Source organism: Odontesthes bonariensis, chromosome 5, assembly GCF_027942865.1.
Source record: "Odontesthes bonariensis isolate fOdoBon6 chromosome 5, fOdoBon6.hap1, whole genome shotgun sequence".
Classification (NCBI taxonomy): Eukaryota; Metazoa; Chordata; class Actinopteri; order Atheriniformes; family Atherinopsidae; genus Odontesthes; species Odontesthes bonariensis.
Genome location: NC_134510.1, coordinates 11349277 through 11376729, shown reverse-complemented (window position 1 = coordinate 11376729; position 27453 = coordinate 11349277). Strand labels below are relative to the sequence as shown.

At 42.7% G+C, this 27453-nt stretch overlaps 1 protein-coding gene across 1 annotated transcript; it reads right to left on the bottom strand.

The window, feature by feature from the left end:
- Window positions 1-16496: 16496 nt before the first annotated feature.
- Window positions 16497-25456, bottom strand: LOC142380554 (NLR family CARD domain-containing protein 3-like). The gene is made up of 9 exons (XM_075466468.1): window positions 25416-25456; window positions 23373-23444; window positions 22895-22973; window positions 22536-22743; window positions 20600-22388; window positions 20327-20500; window positions 19216-19377; window positions 17697-17743; window positions 16497-17570 (listed from the first exon to the last, which is right to left on the bottom strand). Exons 1-9 carry the CDS (start codon window positions 25454-25456, stop codon window positions 17020-17022), a joined length of 3123 nt encoding a protein of 1040 aa, XP_075322583.1. The 3' UTR covers window positions 16497-17019.
- Between the last annotated feature and the right edge of the window lie 1997 nt (window positions 25457-27453).

Below are 27453 nucleotides of genomic sequence, written 5' to 3'. Positions count from 1 at the left end.
ACACTGTCGGGGGTAAGTCAGTTTGAATGCACGACACTGGTTATGGCGATGCCATACAGATTCATGTCAAATATCCCGAACTATCCCTTTAAAAAAGGTATTCACAGATTCTCTAACTGCTCAAAAGTTCTCATGCGCTCGAACAAAGACAGAAGCAATTGTAAATGCCGTGATAGCCCCACATTCTGTTGAAGTTGCGCTAGAAGCACTTCAAGATATCCCCTACTGTGGCGTGTCTACTGATGGCAGCAATCATGGAGCAGTGAAAATATTCCCTCTGCTCATTCAATATTTTGATTGGAAAAACGGTGGTGTGCAAAGTAAGTTACTTGAAATTATCGCTTGTCTGTTGATTCACTGAAGGGGATTCTGTGCACCCAGTACAATTACAAGAACATGACCTGCAAAGACTTCCATTCTTACTTAATGAGTCATCGTAGACTGTTGGGAAAGATTCAGTCCTCTGAGAAATATGCCCCACGTGAGGAGGACTGAAAAGTATCAGCCATTGTACAACTTTTCAACTTTAAAAATGTCTTATTTTGTGCAATTAGGTTTTATATTTATTATTTTTGTTTTACCATTGTTGTGACTATACTTTACATTGTATACAAATGTATAATTTGTTTTTGCACATTTAAAACTTTCAAGTGTTCAAAATAGCCTTTTGAGGCAGTGTTTTTCTGTTAGCGTTGGGCCGGCCAATAAAGCTCATTATCATACATAGTCACCATGTCTGTTGACACATTTGTATGAATTCACATGTTCATGGGTGCATATGTGACCCCACCCCCACCCCCGCTGAAGTGTCCTCTTTTTCACAAACTCAAATCTGGTCACCCTATTAAAGGCTACATTCACCTATTTGACTATCAGATGTTCCCTTTGTTCTGATAGACTTACCAGTTAATGTTTCCAGATGCAAAGTTTGTTGTGGTGTCCCTTCTGCCACAAATTACCTCAGTGACACTTCCGACCAGAGAGTGGAAAATATCTGACCAGTATCCAGCACATATTTGACAGTCAAACTCGTGATTACACCTGAAACATGTGATTCAGAGAAGAAAGTGGCATGGTCCTGTGGTGACGTTGTTCTTCCAGCAGAAGGGCACGAGGGGAAAACATGGGCAGCGCGATAATTAGGCTATTATATGGTGTAGGACTTCGGGGTGAGGCGTTTGAGAGCATAGAAATAGAATAGGATATTCTATGTCTATGTTTGAGAGGGAAAGATAGCTACCACACACACACACACACACACACACACATAGTGTTTCTGTCTACATGGCCTATATGCTTATATCCTTCACAGGCAGAAGTCTGCTATGTTAAACTGAAATGTATTTTTTGCTTGTTTTTTATTTTAGATGCCCTGACTCAACGACTGAGTACTGCAAGTATCTATGAATTCGCACAAGCTGTGCAGAAGTGGCTGCGCTACGCTCCAGACCGGGCGGGGGGATCTGGACGACGGCCACTGCAGGAGACAGCCTAGCGCATTAAAAGAAAAAAAAGAAAAATGCAATAAAAAGGATTTTTTGATTTAAAAAAAAAAAAAAATGCATGGGGTGTTATTTGTTCTAGGCGATATAGCCTACAGGCTTAGTCTGCTATAGTTTCTATATTTTGCTCATAGCCCATCCTGGCTGTAGATAGCAGGATTAATAATATTAATAATAATAAATTTGTTGTATACAGCGCCTTTCATGGTACTCAAGGTCGCTTTACAAGATATTAATGTTAATAGTCTAATAATAATGTTTTTAATATATTAATTTAGACCTTTTTAGATTAAACATTGTTTACATTGGATATTCGACAGATATTCACAATAAGGAAATAAGGTGTCTTTTTTTTCAAACCAATATCAAACCAACTTCACCACGGTCTGTAGCGGCAGCTGCAGCAGACACATTTCCGGAAAGGTACTGGCTTGATTAAATTCATTCTGGACTCTATATCCGACCACATGAAGACCTCGGGACACTTCGGTTTGGCTTTAGGGACCCTCTACTCACTACCACGTAAGTGTTATGTTGTTTGGAGCTGTAGAAGAGGTATAAAAATAGCTTTTTGTAGCGGTGACATGATTTGCCCCCTTCACTTCCAGGCTAACGACTTTTGGCTAAAAACGGTCAAATCGAAATTCTCAAAACACATCCGAATGACATGATTTTGATGTCAACTCAACGTATGTACTCCCAACATCCCGTAAATTGATCTAAAGTGCATTTTACTCTGGATTATCCCTTTAAGGTCAGAAAATAACGTAAAAATCGCGCGCCTGCAGTTCACCTCCGAGCTGAGAGGCTGAACGTGGCCTGCGTAGCCCCTGATTGGCTGTTGAGGCACTCCCCACGTGGGGTCATACGAACTGTGCGGTGCATTCAAATGCAACAGGAACATTAAACTTTACCGATGCAAACATAAAATAAATACTCTCCCGCTTCTTTTATTGGTCTCTATGTCAGTCCAGAGAGATTCGGGGCTGAAGCCCCGAATGACCAGGTCTCTCGACGCCCCTGGTGTGCGCAGCTAAGATCATGTTTCTTTCCTCAAGCCAATGACAAGAACTTCCGTGAGAAGTAACGCGAACGTCTGTAAATTCTGTCCCGCGCAGGCCTCTACAGCATGGCAGCGACCAGCGACCGAGTCTGACGTGTAGTGTAGTGTGAGCAGCCAGATCGCATCAGACCATCGGATCGTACAGTGTGAGAACAGGAATCATGAGCTGCGACGTTTTAACCCTTGCGATTCACTCGTACAGTATGAGCAGCAGCTGAATACCGCGATTGAAAAAATCGCACAGTGTATGCCCAGCTTTACAGGAACTCGAGAATGTCCTTCTCACTGGAGCAGTGAGTTCAGTGACAAATGACTACCCAGAGCTTGACAGCATCAGTCTAAAAGTAAAGCTGTCTATGCTTCATTCCAAATACAAAGTACAGTCCATCTCAGATGCAGCTGATCTCTTCAGAAGCATGACCGTTGAGGTCAGGGGCTTGTTTGATCAGGTGGAAAACCTTTTGAGGCTTTTATTGGTTATGCCTGTGTCGTCAACAGAGGCTGAGCGAAGTTTCAGTGCTCTGAGGAGGTTGAAAACATGGCTCAGGACAACAATGACGCAGGCACGGTTGAACCATGCTGCTGTCTGCCATATCCACCAGGACAGGTTGGATAGCATTAAAATAAAACAAATATGCCAGCAGTTTGTCTGCGTTAATGACCGGCGGCGCCATGCATTTGGCTCATTCATTCAAGATTTGGCTAGTTAATAGGCTCAAAGCTACAAACTTAAAAAGTTTTTCAGGAAAAAGTGAGCCGTGGAAAAGTGTTTTTCATGTGACAGTTTGACTACTGGTGTTTTATTTTTGTGGGAACTGTGCAATCAATCAATCAATCAGTCTTTATTTATATAGCGCATTTCATACCACAGGCAACTCAATGTGCAGAGCTAATAAATGCTTGTTGGTAATGCTAAGTAGTCATCCGCCTACATTTTTCAAAAATTGTACATTTCCACTTTTATTGTTCACACTTTTCACACTTATATTTGCAGTGTGCACTTTCAAAACTTCATCAGTTAATATTTTATACAAAATGCACTACAACTGCAGCACCCAAACTCATCAACTTACAGATTCTGAAATTTCAGAAACACATGTAATAATAACACATCTTACTGTGGCAATGTCTGCCTGGGCCTGTGATAATGTTGAAGTCACCAGAAACTTGAGTGACTTGCATAAAAAAATCAATTCTCAATCTTGCCATTATGGTTTACATTAAAAAAATCAGAGGGCTCTGAATCAGATGGGATTTGCCATTATTCACCCCAGAATTGGTTAAAATGCAGGAAATTGCATCTAAGAAATACAAAATTTTCTGGGGGAGGACCCCCAGACCCCCACATAAATGAGGTGTCCCTCAACCTTAGGTGGTGGAGTGGCAAATTATGTCCCCACCAATGTCAACACCATTATTACGCCCTTGGGTTATACACAGTAACACTCAATACAATACATATAAGAATTAATTATGGGTGCCAATGCAGAAGGCATTAGATAAACATATTACTCTTGTAAATACTTATTATTCTCCCGTTTCCGCCCTAAAGTTCGGCGCGCTACTAGTAATAGTATAACTCAGCCATACAGCATCACAAGGACGTCATTCAAAGTTTATATGTGACAGGAGACTCTCGGCTTTAACTGAACTAAAGGGTTTGTTGATTCATTATACCGCTTTGACACAACGGCAGTTTACGTTTTAGGAAGACTAAAACTCGGCCGAGGTGTTTCTCCCACTCAAATCCTCACTCCAAAATTTCCTTGAACAAAAGTCTCTCATGTCCGAAATATCTGTCCGATCTGGACAAATTTTACTTCAAAACGTAGGTATTTTTGTCCTCCTTCGCCCAAAGTCACACTCATTGAGCTCTGCCTCACAGATTTTTCACAAATCACCTCTGAGCCCAGAGGTCGGCATTCCATTTCCATTATAAACGCCCCAAATCCTCGAATCGATGTGAAAAATTATTTTAAAACTGCCATAACAAACGAGCCACACATAGTAGCCGAATAAAAATTACACCGCTGGCTTCTGCCATCTCTTCCGGTGTTGACGGTTCAAGAATAATTCGGAAACAACTTTTACTTTTCGAACAGTGACCGTTTGTTCGAGACAGTGCAGTCAAAATTATACTCCAATTTTAAGAAGCAATAGTGTCTGTACAAATGTCAGTTGGCTCTGTCTTACATACGCTCGCACCTGCTCCTGTATCCATAGCAACAGCTTGTTAGCCTTCTCTGTTCTAAGACTGCTTATGAGGGCAGAGCTAAGATGGATGCCTTGTTATAACAGCTTAATGTTATGAATCTGATCTGCTTTTCTACTTTAAACTGATAGTGAGGGGAAGTTTGAAAATACCCAAAATGCATTGGAAAAATGCATTGAAAAGCACTGAACGAGGGCATTTTGGAGGCCTCATAACTCAGCCATACAGCATCACAGAGACATCATTCAAAGTTTATATGTGACAAGAAGCAACAGCTTATGAGCCTGCTCTGTTCTGAGACAACATGGCTGCCCCATCATAACAGCTTAATGTTATTAACCTGCTCTGCTTTTCTCCTATAACCTGATAGTGAGGGTAATTTGTAAAATGCCATAAAAGCTGTATATTTAAACAGAACCTTGATTAAAAATGACAGAACTGTCTTCAGCAGACCTGTCTCAGGCTCAACGAGCCCCAAAATGCCCTATTACATCTGTAGCGACCAATCCTTTACTCCGTCGCTACTGGATGCTGATTGTTTAGTTTTGACGTGTACTTCGGGCAATAATCCAACGAAACCTTCCTTTTGGCTTGAAATAATAATTTGCTTTTAATTTCTTTATGAAGCCACAATACTTATAATTTGTCCATACACAATAGACAGATATCGCTCAAGCACAGTTGAAAACTTTTTGCTTCCCACTCATCAGCATCACCTGTGCCACACTGAGTACGCTGATGTAACCTGCCTGACCCCCCGCCAACATCCGGTAAAGGTCAGTGCACCAAAGAGAAACTGCCGCCTTGTGGCTAGGAAGTGAAAATGTTCATAAATGAAACATTGCTCCTACAACATCATCACAGAGACATCATCAAACAGGACCTTGATAAAAATGACCAAACTTTGGAACTTGCAGAAGCCCAAAATGCCTTAATTTTGAGGCCTCATAACCCAGCCATACGGCATCACAGACACATCATTCAAAGTTTATATGTGACAGGAGACTCTCACCTTTAACTGAACTAAAGGGTTTGTTCCAGGCATACGCATCAGTAATAAACTCAAGGTCATAAGGAGAGAAAGAGAGGGCACTTTTGCGCCAAATGCCAAAAACTGGCCTATTTTGGAGGCCTCATAACTCAGCCATACAGCATCACAGAGACATCATTCAAAGTTTATATGTGACAGGAAGCACTGAACTTTAACTGAACTACAGCCTCTGTCTCTGGGCGGGCAGTAGCTTGGCACCGATCAAAATTTCTTCTAGAAATGTTCTAGTTTTCCTTCACAGCCTCCAACACACTCTGTGTGTTCCGTAAATGATTCTTTGCATTGTTTGTTTAACACTGGCCACCGTACTTGTGTGACGTGGGCCAATCGGAATGCTTACCTCCCCAGTTCTATAGCCCTTTTTCCATCAGATTCTGTAGCGAATTAAAAGTTATATCGCATTACTTTGTTGCGATATAAGATGCGTTCGGTTGGTTTTCCATCAAACAGGACGATTCTAGCGAAATAAAATGACATCACCGGAACGTGCTGATGCGCATTATTCTGACTCGACCAGATGATTTTCCATTACAAAAGTGGCGAATTGTAGCGAATTAGAATGCTCGGTAGCGGGAATTTAATTGCTCGCGCTGTTATTGTCAGCCTCCTGTTATAACAGTTGCTATAACTTTCAAGGCTACGTACCTTTTCACCACCGGCTTTCGTTTTATTTATTAGGCTAGTTACTTATTTAGAGTTATGGACCGTAGGATAGGACTAAACATGCTGCTAGTGCTGCTATGTCAGCTTATAATAGCCGTCAGAAGTTTAAGAAGGAGGATGAGAGCGAGGCGAGAATTAATTATGCTGCTTCAGGACCTCCCGAATTGTGTTTAAAAAAAGCAGAGTCTCTGCTCTCGACCAGTTGTTTCTTTTACCATCGGACATTGTTGTTACTAGTTGTTGCTGCTGTTTTGATACCGACAGGATAGGTGAAATGGGGCGGCTGAGCGGCTCAACAACAACCTTCGAATCCTCGCGCTTTACCAATACCATCTGTGCATGCGTGGCTAGTCTGAATCGCATTAACCTTTTCCATCACTTCTGTAGCGATACAACTTAGCCCTGAACCACCTATTTCGAGCGAATTGATTTAATGCGACAAAACAGGCGTTCTAGCGATTTAACCGTTTTTCCATCACATGTATCGCACTAACTTCTTGATGTGCATCAAATTAAAGCGAATCATGTCGTTGATGGAAAAGGGCTTATGTCTGTTATGTATCTGGCGCGGGCAGTTATATTCGGCAGTTGAAGTAAACTACAGTAACGGTAAACCTTGTGTTGTGTGATCTTTGACACATACACAGAGAGTAAACCTTCTACATGGTGGCAGAAGTGGGATGAACCTTCTCGCCTGCGAGTTTATTTTTCTTTACCGTGTACATGTAGTAGTGTCTGTTTGTTATAGACACTACTCTGTCTGTATATTACTCTATATTTACTATACTATACTATACTATACGAGTAAATATTTACTGGATTGCGTTTGTGATTTAAAGCATGACACAACAAGGGGCTTCAGCAGCGGATGAACCTTTAAGTTAAAGATATTTTCCCATTATTTTTTGTGTATGAAATGCGCTGTGAATAAACTTGGCTTGTGAATAAACTCGGCACATTTATCTAGGTAGGTGAGGTAGTTCATGGTGGTAACCACTTAAATCCTACATAAGAGGGGAAATTGTGACAAGTAATGGTAGGATTAAGTTGACAAGTGCATGTGAAATCAAATGTATAGGCTATCCTAATAAACTACGATTGCTGGACAGGAGGACGACGTACAGCTTTAAGTTTATTCACAGCGCATTTCATACACAAAAAATAATGGGAAAATATCTTTAACTTACAGGTTCATCCGCTGCTGAAGCCCCTTGTTGTGTCATGTAAATATAGAGTAATATAGAGTCCGCACTGTGGTCAAAGTCAAAATATGTTCTAGTATCACCGGCCGCGCTGATGGGGTGATCGAATTTTCTTCTGCTGGTGATGCCTGTGACGTGATGACGTCAGCGATGACGTATTTTGGTCCCCTTTCCTGCACTTGAGAAATTCGTATTCGTAACTTTTGAATTCGTAACTTTTCGTTTCGCGAATGTATTTTTTGATGTCGTAACTTTTCAATTCGTATTTTGACAAATATAAAAACACAACCCATTATAAACACAGATGGATTCATTTTTAGAGATTGCACATATTTATTTTATGCTCAACTACAACCAAAGACGCACACATTTCCCAAATATGCGCGGATTACTTGCACGGATGCACGTTTCTTTTTGACCGATTTCTTACCCCATATCTTTTCCCCGATATCGCCACTACCTTGCCACGTCAAGCTACGACCTTAAAGTTAAGTGTCTTTCATGTCAAGTCTTTTGTTTTGTCTCAATAATATTCATGTATTTATTCCACAGTTTAGTCTTGTTATCCGGCTCAACCGCGCCTTTTGTTTAACTTTGTTTTTTGTGAATAAAACCCAGTCTTTTTGCCTTACACCTCTGAGTCCGCATCCGTGTCCTACCAACCCACCCGTTGTGACAGTTCTGGCTTCTAACTTGACTCGGTCTCTGTTACCAAAGATTTGACATCTTCCCTGACTGATAAATAAATGAACGGCCTGTGGAAGGAGTTTCATCCGCACCACAGTCTGATCATTTCCCCCCTAAATCATCTGAGTCGGACAAAAACTGAGACAAAAATCTGTTCATCCGTCGGTTTCTGTAACTTTCAAGAATTCCAGTGGCAGTTATGTTTGTATTAACATTTTATTAACAGCATTTTATAGCAAAACATCCAGAAACTGCAGCAAGTTCAACCGACTGTTAAACACATCATTTGAATGAAACATTTCTGCTTCAGTTCAACATGTTTTATCTTCATTTTTCTAGTTAAACTGCAAATAATTTCACTGGTGTTCATTCCAAAACATAAATCCAGTATTTCTAAAGATCTTACCCTGTTATACATCAACATATCCAGATCCTTTAGATTGTTTCTTTTCTGTTGGAGTTACAGAAAAATATTCCTTTGCTAAATGTAAAGTCTTCAAACAGGACGTCCTGTAAAATGAATAAACTATCAAAGATGATCCTCCTGAAACTGAAAACAATTCACAACAAAAACTAGAAGACAGTCAGTTAAAGATTAAAGAAAATTAGGGCTGGGCAAGTGAACTCGTTATTATTGCGCTAGCACATTAATTATTTAACGCCGATTAATATTTTATCGCGCATTAACGAATGTTTTTTTAATGAATCTATAGACTCTTTAGAATATTTCTATCCAGATTTGAGTAGTCTAACTAATGTAGTTTCCATACAGGACCCAGTTTATGGTGATCAGAATACCAAAAATGCAGTGAAATGGCCCTTTATGCCCACCCCTTTACTTCGTGAATCGGATGTCAACTTCAGTGTCGTGTTATATCTGCTGGTTTGGTTTGTGTGCGTGGTATGTTTTTGGCAGGGAAAAGTTATGAGACATCCCCAACCCACTTGCGTTGTTTTCTGTCAATGAGTTCAGATTGGCAGGCAGCTAGCCACCATAACACCGTAACTCCAGCGCAGTAAACAGAACTCGAACCCTATCTTAACAACAGTGCATGGTAAAACAAAGGCAGAGTGCCGTAACCATGGCCGTAACTCCGCTGTAACTTAATTCCAGCCTTCTAAAGTGCAGTGGAACAAAAAAAATACCGTAACTGATGTTACGGGCTTCTGTCTTGCAGCAGGTGTTACACGATTAGCTTGTCTCGGCTTATGCTCACTATTGTCAGGCCAAAGTTAGCCATCTGAATTGCAGGTGGCAAATTGGTGGGTGCATGTGGCTTCGACTACTCAAACGTAACCTAGAATGTAAAAAGCTGCATTATCGTAGATAGCCAATCATTTAGTGCACTTTTCTGTAGCTAGAATCTAGCTTAGAAATGTAAGGAAGTTTATTTCAATGTACGTACCTTGACATGCTTCCGCAAGTTGGAGGATGAATTTTTGTAGGCGGTGATGAAGTTCTCTTTTGGTAAACAGAGCAAACACTTGAAGCGAAAACTATCATTAACTTGTTCAGGAAATTGAAATAGTCTGGCGAGGTGGGGCCACAGGTTGGCACATTCCCGGGATGGACCTGCTGCGTCTTCTTCCATTGTTTCGTCCATGGTTTCTCTCATCTAATCTGACTTTGGCGGAAAAGCTGAAGGTGATTGCTGATAGGCTGTCCCAATCAGTGGTTCCTGCACAATCCAATCACGTTTGAGAGGGAAACGACAAATTGAGTTTTTTATTTTATTTTTTATTTTACTCACGGTTATGGATAGAAATGTAGCGTAGTAAAGAGTACAATATTTGCCTCTCAAATGTACTTGAGTAAAGTCATGAGTACTCCCCAAAAATGATACTCGAGTAAAGTACAGATCCCTCAAAATTGTACTTAAAGCAATACTATGTAACATTTCTACCTTAAAATAACAGCTTTAAAAAAATTGTGGGGCTAGAATGAGTTTTAATATTACGATTGGCCTGTCTCCTATGCCCTTCGGGGGTCTGAGTTGGAAAAACTGCGCTATGTAACTTTGCTGGACTGGCCCGGGAGCTGAGCGGAAGTACTTCGACTTGCTTTCTGGCACACCTACCGCAAAAACAAATAGACCCCTCTCACGCTCCCAGGTACATTTGATTACTCTTACCTTAGTCAGGTTCACTGTGTACTTTTGTGGGAATTTTTGGGGGATTTGTTGACCTATATATTTTTGGAATCTGCAGACCTTGGGGATTCCAAAAACCAATGTTGCCACTTGAACAGACATCTGTATGGCGACCATTTTGGAATTTCAAAATGTGCGCCATAAAATACAGAATTTCAGCTACATTGGCCTCTAAACAACCTAAAAACTTAATTTAACATGCCAATCCTATGTTTTCTTGGTCAAGGAATCCAATGGTGACTTCAAAATTATGCTCAGAATCGTGCTGTGGTGCCCCCAAGGGGTGGGAAAGAAAATCGCTACCCTTCTTACTGCCCCCTCAAGTAACATACATCCCTGATTCTTGAGAGTTGGGACAAAGCATGTCCCACATAGAAAAGTGAAATTTATATCAAAATTCAAGCAGTTCATGAATCCCATTAAAATCAGGAAAAAACATGGTCTGTGATATCCCTGAGGACCTCTTTCCATTCCTCTGCCTGTGGTGAATGCAAGAATACCACGCGCTTGTAAGTCAACCATTTTTTGCTATTTTTGATATTTTGATATAAAATACAATAGTGGATTTAATTATAGTATTTTATTCAGATTATTAAGACAGTTGCTAGTTAGTAGCCTAACTGCCAAAATTAGCTGGCTGATTGCTGGAATGTTGGAACGATCAACAAATCCCCAAAAAATTCCCACAAAAGTACATTTTTGTACACAGTGAACCTGACTACTATTAAACTTTCCCCTTTGCATTAGGTCAGTTGGTTGAGTGAGCGTGTTATGTTGTTACAAGTTATTATTAGTAGAGTTTATTTTTTCACTTTGTTCTCCTTTAAGTAAGTAAGTAAACTTTATTTTATATAGCACCTTTCACAGATAAAGATCACAAAGTGCTTTACAATCAAATACATAAAAACAATTATAAGAAAACGCCACCAATAAAACAAATGAGTAATTATAAAGTCATAAAAGACAAAAGAGACCATACAAAGATATGTGTATGTATATATATATATAAGTGGAGACATATATAAGGGTTCATTGTCACATGCTCTTGATTGTTTTAAATTCTTTATCAATTATTTTCAGGTAAATAAAAACCCATTTCTGAAAGTAACCTGTGCAATGCTCGTCTGTCACATCTTCAGATAAACGCCTGAAAACCTTAAAATGAGAAACAAGCACATCACACATTGAATTTCATCCGAGCTGCTTCCTGGGTAAGTGTTAACTGAGCTATGTTTTGACCAGTTATCCTTAAACAGTCTGAGGAATCAGATGAGATCTGATTGTTATCATCCTGAAGATACCATTTTCTTTTTTTCCTTAACAGTGACAGTAAAATTAAGCAAGAACCAGTAAAGGGATAATCAGATTTTTTATTTTTTATTTCCAACTTCTGTCACAGCAATGCTGTGTGAACATGAAATGTTTACAATGTATGCATTAACAGCAACCTTTGGTGCACAAGGTTCTTCCTGTTAAATTATGATAACTAAAGAAATTGTTTTTTTTTGTTTTTTGTTTTTTTTTATTATTTGCCGATCGTTGAAGTGATCATTGTTGAAGTGGAAAGATAGTGAATTAGGGTGATGGAGGACAGGAAGAGGAGTGGGATGGAAAGATGGAGGAAAGGAAGAGAGATAGAGGGGGTTGAAGAGAAGGAGGAAAGGAAGAGAGGGGAAGACAGGAATGCGGAGATGGTGGAATGGGTGAGGTAGGTCGATGACAAGTAGAGGAGGAGTGGAGAGAATGTGATGTAGGTGTGTGACTCAGCAGGTAAGATGGGAGAGGTGAGGATCAAGATAGATGGAGGCCAGGTCAGATAGAAGCATCTGTTTTTTCTGTTCCTCCGCATATTTTGTCTTTTCCTCCTGAATTTCTTTCTTTTCCTTCTCCAAATCATTTTGAACTGCCTGCAGGCATTTGCTTCTCTCATCTAGATCTTTCTGTTGTTCTTGTAGATTTGTATTTTTTGGCCTAATTCTGTCCTCTCCTCTTGGAGTTCTTTCTTCTGCACCTCCAACTCTTTCTTTTCTGCTTCCAGTTTTAAGAATGCATCTTTTAATTGTTTAGCTTCGTCCTCTTGATGGCTTTGGGCTGTCCGCAGGAGTTTCATTTCCTCATTGAGGTCTTTCTGTTGTTCTTCTCGTTGTTTCTGTATTTGAGCCAAGGCTCTCCTCTCCTCCTGCAGTTCTTTTTTTTCTATCTGCGTCCTTTTAATTTCTGCTTTGAGATTTATGTTGATATCTTTAATTTAAATGTGTCACTATTATGGTTGTAGCTGGTCAAGAAGCAGCTTCTTTGTGATCCTTTGTGCAGAGCCAGCTCAAGAATCCCCACCTTCTCTTCTTCTTTCCTTTCGCTGTCTTAACTTCATTGTCTTGCTGCTCTTCCCCTGCATCTGTCTTTTGTTTTTTACTCTTCTTTCTGTGCAACGTCCACCAGCGTCTCTCCTTGTTTTTCAACTCACTCTTGTCCGACACTCTTTGCTTTTCCGCCTCCAGTCGTTGATTATCCTGAGGTGGCGTGTTCTTTTCTTTGTCCTGCTGCAGTTGTTTTGTCTCTTCAGCAATTTTCATCTTTTCCTCCTGAATTTCTTTCTTTTCCTTCTCCAAATCATTTTGAACTGCCTGCAGGCATTTGCTTCTCTCATCTAGATCTTTCTGTTGTTCTTGTAGATTTGTATTTTTTTGGCCTAATTCTGTCCTCTCCTCTTGGAGTTCTTTCTTCTGCACCTCCAACTCTTTCTTTTCTGCTTCCAGTTTTAAGAATGCATCTTTTAATTGTTTAGCTTCGTCCTCTTGATGGCTTTGGGCTGTCCGCAGGAGTTTCATTTCCTCATTGAGGTCTTTCTGTTGTTCTTCTCGTTTCTGTATTTGAGCCAAGGCTCTCCTCTCCTCCTGCAGTTCTTTTTTTTCTATCTGCGTCCTTTTAATTTCTTCTTTGAGATTTATGTTGATATCTTTAATTTGCTTTATGTTGTTCTCCAACAGTACCTTCAAATGTGTGTTCTCTTTATGTAATTGCGTCTTTTCACTTTCTAATTGTTCCCTCTCATTGTCCAGTATTTTTTTAGACTCTTCCATCTCGTTGTTTATGATTTTTTTTGCCAGTTCAATCTGTTTTTTTTCTTCCTCGACATATTTTGCCAGTTCCTCCTTTTCCTTGTTCAGTTTTGCAATCGCCTCCTCTGTTTTATTCCTCTCCTCACATGATTTTTCCTCCTCTTCCGGCTGTTTTTTAAAGAGCAAATTTATCTTTGCTCTTTCAAGTTGTTCCGTCTGCTCGGCTTCCATTTTCTTTTGCTGCAGTTTTTTGTTTTTTGCTTCCATTTGATCTTTTAGCTTTTTTTCCTCCATCTGCAGTTTCCTATTGTCCTCGTTTTCTTTTTTAACGGACTCTTCAAATTTTTCCTTGGCCTCCTGGAAAGCTCTCTTTACTGCTTTTGTTTCCTCTTCCATCTTGTTTTTTTTTGCCAGTTCTTCCTTTTCCTTGTCCAGTTTTGCAATCGCCTCCTCTGTTTTATTCCTCTCCTCGTTTTCTTTTTTAACGGACTCTTCAAATTTTTCCTTGGCCTCCTTGAAAGCGCTCTTTACTGCTTTTCTTTCCTCTTGCTGAGCGGACGTCTCACTCTCAATAGAGGTATTCTTGGTCTCACACTTTCTCGACTTGAGAAGGTTTTGCCTTTCTGCCACCAGCTGATCCACTCTCTGTCTAAAAGCCATCGTGGTGAGAAACAAAGACACTGTACAGAAGAAAATAATTATATTGATAATGATAACCACAATAATGATAATAATTATACTGGAAATTAACTTAATTCTTATGGTAGTATACTTGTGGGGAAGTCAAGATGATGTCATCTTGATGATGTCATAAGCACTTTGATGTACTATGATGTCATAGTACATCAAGGTGCCTAAGCCCCTCCTCCAAAGAGTTGCTATGGAAACAAGTTTCTACACAAAAGTGCTCTGGAGAATTCAGTTCAATTCAATGATAATTTGTTAATCCCCAAAGGGAAATGATATTGCTGCAGTATGAATTAATTACACTTAAAGAGATGCTATATAAAAATCAATAACAGCATTAAACATGGCAAACATGTTAAAAATGGAAGTGTAGGAGGGAGGAAGGAATGGTAGATATCTTCAGAGATGGCCATCAGTGGGATGGGCTGTTGTTTTTGAAGCTGATGAGTGCACATGCAGCACATTGGAAGGTGACACTGGTGAACTCTCTCAGTTGACCACATGGACAGGAACTCACAGCCAAAAGTTTAACATCTGGGGTAAAGAGACAGGTATCATTGGAAAACTCAGTAAGCTGCTCCAAAAAAAAAAAAGCTCAGTAGAAAATCCCAAGACAGTATGTCCAGAACTACTGCATCAGGCTGCCTGCCTCTAAGGCAGCGGCATTCTGGAACCTCTAGAATGGAGTTGTGTGGGGACATTTAACTTCTTAAAAGGAACTGGCTATCAAAATTTGGATAGAACATTTTTGTTTCAGTCAACAAATCTAAAGTTTGTATTTTTTTTATTCCTCCCAGTGAATTTTCATATCATTTCTTGCTAGATTTAACAGCTTCAGGGTAGAGTATGGCAACCCGACCGAAGCCCGACGGGCCCGGTCGGAACCCGACGGGCCGGGCCGGACTCGGACAAAAAATTAGAATGTCTTGTCGGACTCGGGTCGGGCTCGAAAGCAAGCAGACATCGTGAAAATTATAAACAGCCAGAGGACAGGTTTCAGTTCATTGCAAACGTCAGTTTTTGTGATAAACATAAATAATTGAATATGCATAAATGAAAATGTTGGTAGGCTATTCGTGCCTCATGCCGTGCAGCATGCATCTGTGTGCATCTGTGGTCTGTGCATGCTCGGTGCGCACGCACGCATATCGCACATTCGAACAACTTTACATTAAACACGTGCGATCAGTGCAGCCGAGCCTAGTTGGCTGGAAGTGCTATGGAGGACATTAAAAGAAAAATAGCTTCTGGAGAACTGTGTGGAAACGCTTTAAGCTATAATGGATTATGGTGGATAATGGTGCGCTGTCACCAATGTGTATTTACTGATTAGGGTGCGCCGTTTTGCGTTGGTCACTGGTCTCGGGCTTCCGGCGGGCTTGGACACAAATATTTTAATTAATCTCGGGCTCGGGTCGGATTGGAGAACTTTTCTGTCGGTTGAGGGCCGGGCTCGGACAGAAAAATCCGGCCCGAGCCAGGCTCTACTTCAGGGATCCTTTTATGCTGGCTGCATGATGCTGAAGGTTTGTACTGCCACTTCACTGCAAGAAGGTTGGTGGTTCAAATCAGCTGAGGGCTCAGCCTCCCATTCTGCCTCCAGGATACAAAGGTAAGCCTGCTGTCTGAAAGGGGAACGCTTTGTTGGGTTAATATGGTTCTTTGAGCATTTTAAGTTTCACTGGAGCTTGGTCACTAAGGGCTTTGTATTTAGGGGGAATTATGATTCCCATTAGACACCAAGGATGTGCTTAACTTTGGAAAAATGACATCAGAGACAGAAGCTGCTCCTACAGACGGGTTTAAGTGAAAGGACACGTCCTGGTCCAAAGTTCTTCACAGGAGTTTTGGAAGCCAAAGTTCTGCCGTTCAAATTCGCTGGATGGTGAGGCGGTGCGTTCGCAGACAGAAACGGTGACTTGAGATTTGTTTGAAATTAATGGCAGAAACTTCTTGTTCATCCAGACTTTTGTACTTCTGAGACGTGCTTTTAGTTTCACTGATCCGTTTTATTTATTCAACCTGTGCAGCAGTGAGTGCTGCCAGAAACAACACAGAAAACACAGGACAGCAACTGATGAATGTGTGGTTTTATTCAGATCAAAGTGGGTAAAAATGTGTCACTCAAACAGGAGCTCAGAGTAAAACTCTACATTGTGGAACTCTTGCTGAAACAATGCGTTTGTTTCACCACAGATTACATACATTCCTAATGATGCTCCCAGGAAGGACCCTGGAGACGTTTCCAACTGAAAACAGCCTGGTGGGCAGTCGGGTTTCCTGCTGATCAAGTCCAGATCGAGCTGGAATACCCACGACTGCTGTGGAGTGAAATGACACCTAACTAAATGACTAACAGCTGTTTTCTCACATGAAATGTATTTTCAGCTAAAAATCAACAAGGAATAATCTGCCCGTTGCAAACAAGGACGAACAGAAATGTTTTTAGACCGTTAAGAGTAAAGCAACAAAATGCTGTCACACTTGTTATAGTTTGAGGGATTTAGCTGTGTCAGAGGTTAACAAAATAGCTGCTTTTCTAAATTTGACACTTATCTCCATCCTGCACTTTCACCCCCAGTTTATCACAACGAAAAGTCAAAAATAAGATAAAACAGTATCGGTTAATACCATTTATATACTGAATACAGAATAGATAAACATGTATATATACTAATAGAATCTTTCCATTTGTAGTTAAATGTACTGCAATCGCAAGAAGTGCTTCTCTAAGTGGAAAAGACTATTTCTTCTCAACAGAACACAGAGACACGGAGGAGCCAGGCCAGAAGCCAAATCCAGGATGAAGAGCTTCGGTGAATGTGGTCTTTAAGGTGTGGAGGTGGATCAGTGTGTCAGAGGAGAATCTGTAGAAGGACAGAGTGCCGGCAGGATGGTCCACATACACTGCTGCTCTGTTAGAGGCAGCAGAGGAGGAGGAGAAGGAGGAGATGAAGTCCCTTCTGTTGTTGTGGCAGACGGAGTACCGACCTTCATCAGAGCAGCTCAGACTCCAGGACTGATCATTAAAGCCAAACTCGCAGTCATTGCTGTTTCCTTTTTTCCTGATTCCTCTGTAACTCACTGATATCTCTACCTTCCCGCTCCACTCGACCTCCCAGTAACAGCGGTCAGTCAGACCATTGCTGCACAGCAGCTCAGGCCAGAAGTCAAACCTGTCTGGATGATCAGGATACTTCTGATCCTCCTCCACCATGGTCACCTTCCTGTTGTTGTCAGACAGTTTCAGTTTCCTGCTCACTGTGTTTGTGTCGACTGTGAGTTGACAGGAATCTGATGGAGAGAACAAACACAATGCAGCTGCAGTTATTGATCTATCATCTGTTCACTTTGATCAATGAGTGATGTGACAGTGTGACGATGGCTGGATGTCATGAATCAGATGCAGAACACACTCACACTTCCTCAGCCCTGGTGTCAGCCATCGTTCTCCAGCAGGCTCCACCCTGAAAGGAGGAAAATAATTGTCACATTTTTCAGGACTCCAGAAATAGTATCTAGAATGAGCCGGTCCCATTCCATCTGATGCTGGAGGAATGGTGGAGCACATGCTGCCAATCATACCCATATATTCTGGTTCTGTCCCAAACTAAAGACACTGGGGAGAGGTATCTGATGCTCTATACCTTGGGATCCTACTGTGGCTCTATTAGGAGTGATGCCCAAAGGGCTGAATGGGAGGTCAGAGAAACATCTTTAAATATATTACTCACAGCAGCACTGAGCTGCAGAACTATTAGATAGTTGAACCCCCCCCTTCATATAACATCTGGATCCAGAAGGTTTGGGACCTCCATCAGATGGAGCACATTACATATCTATGAAGGCTCCTAAAGTCCATCTTTACTAACCGGTGGAGCCCTGTCGGCTCTTTATGAACACAATGAGACTGGTTAGCCTTCCTTCTCTGCCACCTCTTTCCCATCATCCACACAGAGCCTCACAATGTTTCAGTGGGAGTCCTGCTGGTTTCCTCATCACTTATTTCTGTGTGGGCTTGTACATATGAATGTCTGAATGTGTATATTTGATTTAACATATTTAATGTGGCCCTGTGATGGGTGGCGACCTGTCCAGGGTGAACCCCGCCTCTGGCCCCGCGACCCAACCGACGGATTCAGCGGGTGGAGAAGGTGGATGGATGGATGTTTCATGTATTTAATTGGGAGTGAATATTTGTTCTGTTCGTCTCTTGTTTGCTTTTGATCTTAATTTGGATATAATGTGTGTAATGATGGATAGAGAAAAGTGTAGAAACTGAACGTCGGCGCTGAAAACCCAATAAAAAACAAGTTCAAACTAAATGTTTTCTGCAGTCAGATGATGGAGATGATGACGTTTCTGTCTCTGAATTCAACTCTTCAACTTTGGAAGAATTTTCACTTTGATTTTTCACTCATTTCTGAAGCCAAATATGAGCTTTAAACACTCTGCTGAAATCTCTTCAGTCTCTGACATCATGGTCTCTCCTGATGGTCACATTGTTTCTGCTGACTCCTCCTCTCAGAATGTTTCAGGGCAGCCAAACATCCAGATCCTCTCTCAGGACGCAGGTCTAACCCACATGTACGCATTTCCAGATGTACGCTGAACATGGTTCTAGAAATCTTTGTGCTAAGCTAGGCTAACATGTCCTGGACCCATCTCTGCGTCTGATCCAGGATCAGAGGACCAACAGACACTTCTCGCTGTTGTTCCTGCAGATGTTCTCCATGGAGACCTCCTCAACAAATATCTGCTGTTCATGTCCAACCAGCGTTTTTGCTGTGAGCAAAGGAAACAGGCTCCTACATGTGTGATTGTTCATGTAACACTCAGCAGGAAGCAGAAGCACAGGGCTGAGTGCAGGACAGAGAACATGTTCCCAGCTCTTCCTCCTCTATCAGACATTGTGAGGCTGCAGCAGGCCTGTCCATACCTGAGTTTGTGTGGATCCTTCAGTGCAGCCCTCAGCAGCTTCTCTCCTGAGGCTCCTGGATGGTTGTAGCTCAGGTCCAGCTCTCTCAGATGGGAGGGGTTGGAGGTCACAGCTTCAGCCAGAGAAGCACAGCCTTCCTCTGTGATCAGACAGCCTGACAGGCTGCAGACACACAGAACAACAGAAACTCTGAGAGAACTGCTCTGAAGCTGAAGCTGAAGCTGAATGTCTGCAACTGTCTCACAATACTGACTCTGTGTCTTCAGAAATCTGAGTCAGAATCAAACTACACACTAGGGATCGACCTGATTTCTGCTCCCATTTTAGCCCCGAACACATGCAGACACTCCCTACTGAGTCCTGTTCAGATAAAAATATGGTCTGCACCACAGTGACAGCAGCAGTAAAGAAGAAGCTGATTTCACTGATGTGAAACTGAGACGCTTGTCAGCAGGGGCGCCGCTAGGGATTTAAGAATTATTTTCATGGGCCCCAAACAGCCGGTCAGGAGGCTTTATGATGAATTTATGATACTATTTTACATAAAACTATGCATTTTGATGGTATTTTTGATGGCATTTTCAGTCCGTTTTTTGTTTTTCAAAAATGTGTTCCTTCTCTTTCTTTCCTTTCTTTTCATTTTTGGCAACTTGACTTTGAGGCATATTGCCTTCTCCGTCTTCTTACCCGCTGCGGCGCTGCAGCTGATCCAGTCAGACTGAACCATTTCACATAAATAGAGAGGGGGGGCTTAATGTTTCCAAAACAAATAAAGTTATTGTTACCGGAACATTGTAAATAAAATATATTTGTGATCATAAGTTAGTTAATAACTTAGTGTCACATTATTTTTTTTCAGTGTTATAATTTTAGTGGGGCCTCTCTGGGGCCCTCTTAATCATAGAACTTAATATAGAACTTTGTGGAATCTTCACTCTACATTATTTATTGGAGGAGAATGCAGCACAAAAGGAAACTGACCAAATGACCCAAAAAAGACTTTCCAGGTTGTTCCAGGTTCAGGTTCCAGGTTCAGGTGAGTTCCTGTGGTGTCAGAGGCCTAAAGCTGCTGGAACAATCATACAAAGAGCATCCACAGGTGTTCTGTTACCTGAGAGTTTCCAGTCTGCAGTTTGGACTCTTCAGTCCATCAGACACCTGCTTCACCCCTGAATCCTGCAGGTTGTTGTTACCCAGGTCCAGTTGTGTAAGGCTGGAGGACTGGGAGCTGAGAGCTGAGGACAGAACTGCACATCCTTCATCTGAGAGGTTACAGCTGCTCAGCCTGAGGAGGAAATAATGAGAGCAGTAGGAATCTGTGACTTTCTCTCCTATAGAAACAACAGCAGTATATCCATACACATCCCTCTATATCTGTCCTCACAGAGCTTTGTTGGAGGCTTTGACCACTGGCAGCAGCCTCAGAAGAGCCTGCTCTGAAGCAGAGTATTTCTTCAGGTCAAACACATCCAGATGTTTTCCTGATGACAGTAAGATGAAGACCAGAGCCGACCACTGAGCAGGAGACAGTTTATCTGTGGAGAGACTTCCTGAACTCAGGGCCTGTTGGATCTCCTCCACCAGAGAACGATCATTCAGTTCATTCAGACAGTGGAACAGATTGATGCTTCTCTCTGCAGACAGATTCTCACTGATCTTCTTCTTGATGTACTCGACTGTTTCCTGATTGGTCTGTGAGCTACTTCCTGTCTGTGTCAGCAGGCCTCGTAGGAGCCTCTGATTGGTCTGCAGGGAAAGACCCAGGAGGAAGCGAAGGAACAGGTCCAGGTGTCCATTTGGACTCTCTAAGGCCCTGTCCACAGCACTCTGGTAGAAGAGAGTCTCTCTCAGTGTTTCAGACTCCTGAGACTTTGGTTGTTCCTCCATCAGGTTGAGTCCAGAGCTGATGAAGGTCAGATGGACATGAACAGCAGCCAGAAACTCCTGAACACTCAGATGGATGAAGCAGAACACCTTCTCCTGGTGCAGCCCTCTCTCCTCTATAAAGATCTGTGTGAACACTCCTGAGTACACTGAGGCTGCTGAGATATCGATGCCACACTCTGTCAGGTCTGATTCATAGAAGATCAGGTTTCCTTTCTGCAGCTGCTCAAAAGCCAGTTTTCCCAGAGACTCAATCATCTTCCTGCTCTCTGGACTCCAGGGTGGATCTGTCTCAGCTCCTCCATCATACTTGAGCTTCTTCACTTTGGCCTGAACCACCAGGAGGTGGATGTACATCTCAGTCAGGGTGCTGGGCAGCTCTGCTCCCTCTCTGGTTTCCAACACATCCTCCAGAACTGTAGCAGTGATCCAGCAGAAGACTGGGATGTGGCACATGATGTGGAGGCTTCGGGATGTCTGGATGTGGGAGATGATCCTGCTGGCCTGCTCCTCATCTCTGAATCTCTTCCTGAAGTACTCCTCCTTCTGTGGGCCAGTGAACCCTCTGACCTCTGTCACCATGCCGACACAGTCAGGAGGGATCTGATTGGCTGCTGCAGGTCGTGTGGTTATCCAGAGGCGAGCAGAGGGAAGCAGCTTCCCCCTGATGAGGCTTGTCAGCAGCACATCCACTGAGGTGGGCTCTGTAGCATCAGTCAGGGGCTCCTTGCTGTGGAAGTCCAGAGGAAGTCGACACTCATCCAGACCGTCAAAGATGAACACAACCTGGAACTGTTCAAAGCTGCAGATTCCTGCTTCTCTGGTCTCAGTAAAGAAGTGATGAACAAGTTCCACCAAGCTGAACTTTCTCTCTTTCAGCACATTCAGCTCTCTGAAAGTGAATGGAAACATGAACTGGATGTCCTGGTTGGCTTTGCCTTCAGCCCAGTCCAGAGTGAACTTCTGTGTTAAGACTGTTTTCCCAATGCCAGCCACTCCCTTTGTCATCACTGTTCTGATTGGTTCATCTCTTCCAGGTGGGACTTTAAAGATGTCTTCTTGTCTGATGGATGTTTCAGCTCTGCCTGCTTTCCTGGATGCTGCTTCAATCTGTCTGATCTCATGTTCATCATTGACCTCTCCGGTCCCTCCCTCTGTGATGTAGAGCTCTGTGTAGATCTGATTCAGAAGGGTTGGCTTTCCTGCTTTAGGAATCCCCTCAAACACACACTGGAACTTCTTCTTCAGAGCAGATTTAACTTTACGTTGACACGCTGTAGCAAAAAGTTCTGAATGAAGACAAGAAATGACATCAGTAAACAGACATTTCAACCCTGTAAAGAATGAGTATCTGAACATCTGCTTTTCTGTGTGCTGAGACATCAGTAAATGTGTCCTTTATCCAGCAGGTTAAATCTTTAGAGGAATCCTCTTACTGCTCTGCAGACGGTCAGCCAGCTCCTCCTGCTTCATTCTCCTCAGGAAGTGAGCTGTGATCTTCACTAATGCCTCTCTGCTGCTCCTCTGCTCTTCATCCTTACCCTCCCTCTGAGTCTCTAAGCATTCTGGGTAATCTGGACTCAGAGCCTTCTGCATCTTCTTCAGCTCCTCCTTCACAAAAGTGAGCATGTTGTCCTCCAGCAGCTGGAACAGAAAACTATATGAATGAGCCAATCAATGAGCCAAACATCAGATCCATGTTGGACACACTGACTATCCACTGGTCTACAAAGTGCAGCATGGAGATGGCTGTGAACAGAACAGACGGAAAAGTAGTTGTTGTACATGTACAGACCATAAATATGGAGTCCAGCTGTGTTTGATGCTGCTGGGCAGATGGACCACTGGGACCCTCTGAGCTCTGCTGGTCCACTCTGTGGAGGAATCATGAAGAATGAGCTCACATTGTGTCTGTCCACACAGAGACCAACACAAGGTGAAGGTCCATGAAGGGATGTGTGGATGTGAGCAGTGGATCAGAGGACTCCCTGTAGTGGGAAAGCTTTACTGGTCCGGCTGATCCCACTGAGCACCAACAGCTCAGTCTGCAGCTGCTTGGAGCTTTCAGCTCACTTTGGTTGGGTCCAAGCAGCTCTCACCAACCCCTTCAGAAAGCTTTCCCTCCCTGCTGAAGTGCCCTGGAGCAAGGCAGCCAGAGCCAGTGCGTGCTTGGATCAGACTGGTTGTACTGGTATGTTCCCAGTGTTGGACAGATAGATGATTAAAACAGAGTCAACAGTGAGAGAACTTTATCTGTGTCAGTAAAGTTGTACCTCTGAACATCGGGGTGGTGCCTTTTCCTTGGAGAATGTTTCATAGACCGCTCAGTCTTCTGGGACTCAGAGCTTTCAAGGTTTCAAAACCACTAAAATCTTCTGTCATACCGTCCTTGCGGTATTTTTTTAATTATTATTATTTTTGTTATGTGGTGTCTCGTCAGAGAGAATGTGATGCTCACGCCGCGCAACGCCGCTTGCTGTGAGTGACAGCAGGCAGCTCAGCGGGCAGCTCAGCGGGCAGCTCTACGGGCTGTTTGATGGCTGAAGGAGGCGAGCCTCCCAAACTTTTCCCTCGTCTGTTTTTTTGTTGCCTCCACTGTGTTAGAGCCAAAGCACAAAGGCGCCCCCTGCTGGACCAGCTGCTGTCCTACAGACACTCAGAAACACCTCCTCCAACATCATTCTTTCCTCTCTGACTGCTGTGTTGGTGGAAAACATCCAACACACACCGCTTCACATATGAACATAGAAATGGATGTGAAGCAGAGCTGAGCTCACATTAAACACATGTTGGAGTAAAAACTGTTCAATCTGACTCTGCTGCATTTTACTCTGTTACAGCATTTACACTCAGCTCACCTCTGAGGGGATGGATGTTGGGCTGATTTGAAGTCATCATAACGACCCATCGACCAGTCGCTCTTAAAGGACACACAGCTAGGTCCAGGTCCAGGTCCGAGTCTCTGATGGATCCTGACAGAAAAACACTTGTTTTCTTCAAACTAAAGTATCAGTGATAGTGTTTGAGTCTGCAGTGAGACGGCCTGTCAGAAGTCAGGAGTCAGTGTGGCTGCTTTGGAACCAGAGCCGTACATAGAGAGAGTTTGGCCAACTATGGGTTCGAACGTTTGAGCTATCCCGCTATGCTGATTGGTTCTGGGCTGGTCACGTGTTTCATGGACGCCATGCTTGCTACCAATATTCATATTTCATACAGCGATCCCCACAGTGAGCTATATCGGAACACTTCAAATACATTATTAAATTATTATTAGTTGTTATGCCAATATAATGCCAAGCTGCAGTGCATATGGCTGTAGTGTAAGACTGGGTCAGAGGAAACAACTACACCGTTTCCCCCGTGACAAAAAACAGAGGAAATTATGGGAGATTAAGGTCAGAAGGAAGAACTGGAAAGCAACAGATTTCTCCGTGTTGTGTGAGGTAAATGTCATTTTTTTTCTCTGACTTTTGTTAACAATTACTTGAAAAAATAAAGTCATAATAGCATTAATATATACCATGCTCTCAAAAACTCCTGATACCGCTTAAGAAATTAATTAAGTTTGAAGTTAGTCAAGCCTTATGCTAACCTTATGCTAGTTAGAAAATTAGCAGCTACTGTTATAACATCAGTAACTCGGATGCAATATAACACCTACTGTGAAAACGACGTGTGCATTTAATTTATGTCGATGTAGACAGCCACATTTCGGTAACACATAACTTTGCCTCAGTTACTAAGTTATTACTGCTATCGCGCTAATATTATGGTCCTTTCTTCCCGCGATTGACATCTGACTAAAACCTCATCCTATGCTTGTGAAAACACGTAACTTTGCCTCAGGTACTACCAAGTTATTATTGCTATCGGGCTAATGTTATGGTCCTTTTCCCCTGCGATTTACATCTTACTGAAACTCACGTCCATAGCCTCATCCTATACTGTCAGTCGCGTTATCATTTTCTAATGTATTTCGCAAAAAAACTGTAACTTTGTGAAGAATTCAGTAGTTAGTCATGAACATTTTGGATGTATTGAACTTGTGTGTATTTGGCCAATTTAGAAATGAGAGTTTTATTCATGCATGTGTTTGTGAAATAAGAGATGTCTGGTTAAGAACGCGAGTTGATGAGTTAGGTCCTGTGTTAACAAGAACCTCTTTTAAGCAAACTCCTTGTATACGAACGATGTTCTTAATGTTTGAGTTCATATGTAGGGATCTTGATAATACTACAAGCGAAGTTTGATGATATATCGAGCCTTATTTGTATTTTAAATTCAGCGATTCTGACATATGCGGCCCATAGGCTTACGCTGTGGAATCTTCGCCGTTGGTAGCGAACATGGCGCCCATGATTCGAGTTGGCCGAACTCTCTCTATGTACCAGTGGCGGCTGCTGACTTTTAAAACAGGGGAAGCCCATATTACGCGTTCAGGGTTGTAGTGGCTCGTGCCATCCCAAAGCAGAAGATAGCCAATATATAATTATTCAAAACCATATTTTGTCTCCAAGTCGAGACCAGACTAGGCAGGGCCGGTTACCGGTTTCAGAGTATGACAGGTATACCACGGTATGAAAAAGTCAAGGTTTCAAAACCACTAAAATCTTCTGTCATACCTTCCTTGCGGTATTTTTTTAATTATTATTATTTTTGTTATGTGGTGTCTCGTCAGAGAGAATGTGATGCTCACGCCGCGCAACGCCGCTTGCTGTGAGTGACAGCAGGCAGCTCCGCGGGCAGCTCCGCGGGCAGCTCCACGGGCAGCTCTACGGGCAGCTCTACGGGCTGTTTGATGGCTGAAGGAGGCGAGCCTCCCAAACTTTTCCCCCGTCTGTTTTTTTGTTGCCTCCACTGTGTTAGAGCCAAAGCTCAAAGGCGCCCCCTGCTGGACCAGCTGCTGTCCTACAGACACTCAGAAACACCTCCTCCAACATCATTCTTTCCTCTCTGACTGCTGTGTTGTTGGAAAACATCCAACACACACCGCTTCACATATGAACATAGAAATGGATGTGAAGCAGAGCTGAGCTCACATTAAACACATGTTGGAGTAAAAACTGTTCAAACTGAATCTGCTGCATTTTACTCTGTTACAGCATTTACACTCAGCTCACCTCTGAGGGGATGGATGTTGGGCTGATTTGAAGTCATCATAACGACCCATCGACCAGTCGCTCTTTAAGGACACACAGCTGGGTTCAGGTTCAGATTCAGGTTCAGGTTCAGGTTCAGATTCAGGTTCAGGTTCAGGTTCAGGTTCAGGTTCAGGTTCAGGTTCAGGTCTCTGGTGGATCCTGATGGTAAAAAAATGCTTTTCAGCCAGCATGCATGATATACTTAATAATCTCTAAATCAGTGACCTGATATTAACTTACTCTGCTTTCGAGGCCTGTAATTTGAAAAGTGGGTGATCCTTCTGCAAGTGGCTCTGTGAGGACCCACTCCTGGATCCAGGTCTATGTCCCTTCCTGTGAATAAAGGTGGTTTGGTGATGTGAGCGCTGAGCTGGGACATGGAGAAGAGTCATGGACAGTTAGAGATGGTCACCTCACCTCTGAGCTTTGCTCTGGCTCTCATGTTCCTCACACAGAGAGGTTTCAGTGTCCTCACTCTGATCCATGCTGCTGAACTCTCATCAGCTCACACACACTTTCTACCTTCTTCTGCAGAGGAAACACAGATCATTCATCTGCACATCAACTCACATCCTCCTCTCCATCGTTGATGTAAAAAGATCAGCTGCTCCTCTGATTGGCTCAGATTGTCTGTTCCACATCAGTCTCTATGTGTGCACGGCGCGTACGGCAATATTTGAACCTTATTGTAAATGAGATGCGTCCTGTACTCATATTCCCTGTTCCAAAGCATAGTCCCTTCAGTGACTCACTCCCAGCATTAGCATCCTCAGGCCAAACCGTTCCAAACCAACAAAACCCTGATCTGTAAAACAAGCTGGAAGCAAGAGATGGCCTTCTTAAAGAAGCAAGAAATGCTTGTGGTGAGCAGACCCGTCCTCTGTGGAGCATTGGGTTGACTCAGAACGGACCCTGAATAAAACCAGCAGAAGATCATCATTACAGTCAGCCATAACCAAATAAAGCTGATCTCATGAACATCATCCCACTCCTTCCTACCGGAGCTCTCATGGACTCGTGTGACACGCACCGACTGCTTCACAATAAATGATTAGTCTCCACATTCCAGGTCTTTCTTTAGGGTTCGGGTTGTTTGTTTTGGGCCTGTTTCTGTCTCCAGACCTGGAAATACCAGCTCCAGCAGAGGCCAGAAGACACACTTTAGGGCAAAGGAGAACGCAGTTTATAATGCTTCCTGTTTGAAGGGATCAGG

Coding starts and splice junctions, on each gene's coding strand:
- LOC142380554 (XM_075466468.1), bottom strand. CDS start 25,456: ATGGGCGCCATGTTCGCTACCAACGGCGAAGATTCCACAGC. Junction 22,974..23,372: donor CACCACCCCGATGTTCAGAG/GTACAACTTTAC, acceptor ATTCCTCCACAG/AGTGGACCAGCAGAGCTCAG. Junction 17,744..19,215: donor AAGGATCCACACAAACTCAG/GTATGGACAGGC, acceptor TCCTCCTTTCAG/GGTGGAGCCTGCTGGAGAAC.